The sequence below is a fragment of the Trichechus manatus genome, unplaced genomic scaffold (genome assembly GCF_000243295.1).
Source record: "Trichechus manatus latirostris isolate Lorelei unplaced genomic scaffold, TriManLat1.0 scaffold00195, whole genome shotgun sequence".
NCBI classification, from domain to species: domain Eukaryota; kingdom Metazoa; phylum Chordata; class Mammalia; order Sirenia; family Trichechidae; genus Trichechus; species Trichechus manatus.
Genome location: NW_004444131.1, coordinates 422,001 through 426,664, shown reverse-complemented (window position 1 = coordinate 426,664; position 4,664 = coordinate 422,001). Strand labels below are relative to the sequence as shown.

At 36.5% G+C, this 4,664-nt stretch overlaps 1 protein-coding gene across 1 annotated transcript in view; it reads right to left on the bottom strand.

Annotated features, from left to right (window-relative positions):
- Positions 1-4,664, bottom strand: part of CCDC7 (coiled-coil domain containing 7) — a 138,676-nt gene that overhangs the window by 96,772 nt on the left and 37,240 nt on the right. Inside the window, exon 3 of the mRNA XM_023741975.1 lies at positions 2,525-2,608. Within this exon, the coding sequence (XP_023597743.1) occupies positions 2,525-2,608 (84 nt within the window). The remainder of the gene's footprint in view (positions 1-2,524; positions 2,609-4,664) is intronic.

Here is a 4,664-nt window from a genome sequence, read left to right as displayed (position 1 = left end):
GCCCGGCTACCACCACTGACTGCTCTGACCAGGATCACAACAGAGGGTTCTGCACGGAGCTGGAGAAGGATATAGAACATAATTCTAACTCACAAGAAAAAAGACCAGATTTACTGGCCTAAAGGAGACTGGAGAAACCCCGAGAGTATGGCCCCCAGACACCCTTTTGGCCGAGTGGTGAAGTTATCGCCGAGGTTCACTGTTCAGCCTGGAAGTGGACAGCCCCGTAAAACGAAATGAGACTAACGAGGTACAGTAGTCCAGTGAGAAGGGCAGAAAGCAGAAGGGGACAAGGAAGCTGGTGATAGGGAACCCAAGGTTGAGTAAGGATACTGTTGATGTGTTGTGAGATTGTTAATCATTGTCATAGGGTAACATGTGTAGTAACTGTTAAACTATTTTGTTCTGTAAGCCTTCATCTTAAGTGAGAATAACAGCACAATTGGAAAAGCGTAGTCAGTGTCACTGAACTGTCCATGTAGAAATTTCTGAAATGGTGTATCTTTGGCTACGTGTATTTTCACCAAAAAAAAAGGTTAAGAAGCTAGAGGGTTGACATGTTGTGGGGTTGTTAACCAATGTCATAAGACAATATGTGTACTACTGTTTCATGAGAAACTATTTTTTCTGTAAGCCTTCACCTGAAGTACAATTAAAAAAAAAAAAGGAAAGCGAAAAAAAGAGAGAGATAAAAAAAAAATTTTGTATCTTTGAAATCACTGGGGAAAAGACAAAAGGCAAAGCATTAGCCATATGACAATAAACAGAGAAAACCAAAAAGAATAACTTGAACAAAAGGCAAAAACAGGATAAAAGAAGATCAGATCTATCCATTTTAACGAATCGTTAAAATTCCTAGCTAAAAGACAGAATGAACAAAGACATTTATATTGGTTTCAAAAATAAAATCAAACTACACGCTGCTTACGAGAAATGAAACAAAATGCCTAGAAAGATTTTTTAAATATATAGGGAAAGATTTAACAAGTAAATAGAAACAAAAAGTGGTAAGAATATTCATATCAGACTGTGCTAAAGCCAACTTGTGGCTCACATAATTTTCTGTCCCAGAATCTATTACTTCCTCCTAGTTGTCCTTTCTTTCAGTTTCTTACATGGCCATTCCTATTTTATCACACAGCCTCTCAACAGCTGTGATCTCAAACTGGCTCTGCCAGGCACACCCTGTGATAGGAACCCATTACTAACTTGAAACCTCATCAGTTACTCCTTGTACCTCCCAGCCATGCCCCAAATGGTGCCTGTGATTAAAATCTCTCCCTTTTCCCATGCTAATACACTGGAAACTTATAAACTGACCAGTAAGACTTCAGTGTTCACTAACCCAAAGACCCCAACCTGCTTGTCATACATAAGCCCTTTCCTCCAATTCCAACTCGCTGCCTTGTCCCCAGGTGCAATCCACTACGCGGCTCTGCATCCAGGCATGCTGTAATTTCCTCTCTGGGACTTCTGACTACTAAATTCTGTTTGTTTTCTGGCCTTACTGCATGACTCATTTCCTCAGGCCACACCTGACAAACCATCCAACACACCCACAGACCCCCTTTGGGTCAAACTTAAAACAAGCACACACAAAAAAAGCATGAAACAGGGCAAAGTAGCTCATTTTATATTAATAAAAGGTATAATTAATAATTAAGATAAACGATCATAAGGAAGTATACACTAGCACTGTACATATATGTATATATACGTATATATACATACATATATATAACAAACAATATAAATTAAAAAATTGCTGTACATAAACAAGAAAAATTGACAGAAACACAATAGTAGGTGGCAACTTTAACATAACTCAAGTCCAGCAGGCAAAGCATAGAAATAGATACATTATTTAAATAATATTATGAATAAAGCTGGATATATACATCACACAGGCTTAACTTTGAACCTTACGTCCAGACACTACACCTTTCTCCCCAGCAAAATTAGAATACTTAAGAAAATAATCAACCAACCAATCTAAGCCAGGCCAAAAAGACTCAACAAATTTCAAACTGGAAAAATTATTAGGATGTACTTTTAAGATAAAAGTAAGTTACTAAATAGTATGCACAACATGATTTTTTTAAGTACTAATATAGTTAAGGAAAAACAGGAAGGTAAAAATATGGTAACAGTAGTTGGTTACCATTGGGAAACAGGATTACAGTGATTTTTATCTTCTTTTTTGAAGTCATTATTTTGAAATTTTCATTAATTATGATGTATTTTGACTTTGGTAATACAAATTTTATTTTCAAAAATACACAATAAAATATAATATGTTTGAAAATACAAAATAACCCAACCAACACGGTATCTAAAGAAAAATTCACAGCTCCAAATGTCCATACTAAGAATAAAGAAAATAAATAACACTTACTCATGTCTTTTCTAATTCCTTAAGGCATTGAATATAGGCTAATACTACTAACTGGAAATCACATTCAAGTGCCAACAACCCATATAAGTTTTAATATTATATGCTTGGTAGTTTACACAGAATACATACGTTGCGTCCTTCCTTAACTGCTTCTTCTAGCTGAGCTGCATACTGTGAACAGTATACCAACAATGAGTTCAGATCATCTCCAATCTTTTGAAAAGAACAAAACAGAAAGTTATTTTTATTTCAGAATCCATATGCATAGCCATCTATTTTTTAGCACATTATAACTATTTTTGGAAATATTTCAAATTTTTTGTGTAATTTATGTCCCTTCAACCATGTAGCACATGAAAGCATGTTTTAAATGCTACACTAGCAAACTATCCCAGAAAGAGAATATGAAAGAAAGTAGATTCTGGGAAGTGGCCCATTAATGATATACCCAGCTATGTCGCTCCTTCTCCTCTAACACAGTTGCAGAATCAGTCGTTACTCTTGAAATTTCTAGGTGGCCCAAAAAAGGTAGCTGTTATGTGTTTTCACGGATTGAATTATGTCTCCCAAAAAATGTGTGTATCAGTTTGGCAGGGCCATGATTCCTGGTATTGTGTGATTTTCCTGTATGCTGTACATCCTGCCTGTATGATGTTAATGAGGGAGGATGGGTGGCAGTTGTGTTAGTAAGGCAGGACTCAATCTACAAGATTGGATTGTGTCCTGAGGCAGTCTCTTGAGATATAAAAGAGAGAAATGAGCACAGAGACAGGGGGACCTCATACCATCAAGAAAGCAGTGATGGGAGCAGAGTGCATCCTTTGGACCGGGGTCCCTGCACAGAGAAGCTCCTAGTCCAGGGGAACACTGATGAGAAGGCCGAGAGAGAGAAAGCCTTCCTCTGGAGCTGACACCCTGAAATTGGACTTTTAGCCTACTTTAGTGTAAGGAAATAAACTTCTCTTTGTTAAAACCATACACTTGTGGTATTTCTGTTATAGCAGCACTAGATAACTAAGACGTGTGTCTACCTTATAAATATCTCTTCGTGTTAGAAAATGAATGCTAACCATGAATTCTGACTATAAATATCCCTTCCAAAGGCTGTATTTTCCACTCTCGCCTAAAGAGCAATAGAAAACTTTGAGGAAAAAAAAGAGATAAAAATATCACAATGACTTAATTTCTTCTAGTAGAGCAGTGATTTATAAATCACAGAGTTGATCCAAGACAAGCAAATTGCAGATGCTTCATGCAGTTAGTATCCTTACAGAGTAGTTCTTCATGAATAGTATGTTCCCTGAACATTACAATTTACACATACTCATAGGCTCATATACTTTTTGTCATGATATAACAACAACTAGTTGCCATCAAGTCAATTCAGACTCATGGAGACATCATGTGTGTCAGAGTAGAACTGTACTCCACAGGGTTTTCAAAGGCTGATTTTTCAAAAGTATATCACCAGGTCTTTTTTCAGAGGCGCCTCTAGGTGGACTCGAACCTCTAACTCTTTGGTTAGCAGCCAAAACACATTAGTCATTTGGACCACCCACGGACTCCCATTTGTCATGATAAAGGCCCATAATTGTAAAGTTTCCAAGCACAAAAATACTTAGAGCCCACTTACTTTAACCTCCCAACCAATGTTATATCTGGTCCCCAATACATGCCAGCATGACTTCTGAATATTAAGGGTTAAAGGCAAGAAAGTTAAAACAGACCAACATAAAAACTAAAAACATAATATTCTTAGAAGAAAATGCAGGGGCTAGGTTGTTGGGCCTAGCTTTTAACAATGGATTATACAGTAACAGAAGCACAAACAACAAAAGACAAAATAAATAAATGGGACCTCATAAAAATTAAAAACTTTCGTTCATAAAAAGGCTTTACCAAAAAAGTGAAAAGACAAGCTGCTGACTAGCAGGATATCTTCAGAAACAATATAGCCAATAAGAATCTAATAGCCCAAATATATATAAAACTTTGACAACTTAATAACAAAAAAATAATCAAAAAATGGGTAAAGGAATTGAATAGACATTTCACGAAAAAGGACATTCAAATAGCCACTAATCAAATGAACAGATACTTAGTGTCATTAGCCACCAGAGAGATGCAAATCAAAACCACAATAAGATGCCACTTCACTCCCACTAGGAGTGAAAATTAGAAAATCAGAACAAGTACACAAGAGCCAAAGTACAACCTTAAGTATATCCCACCAGAATTTAGAGACCATCTCAAGAATAGATTTGATGCG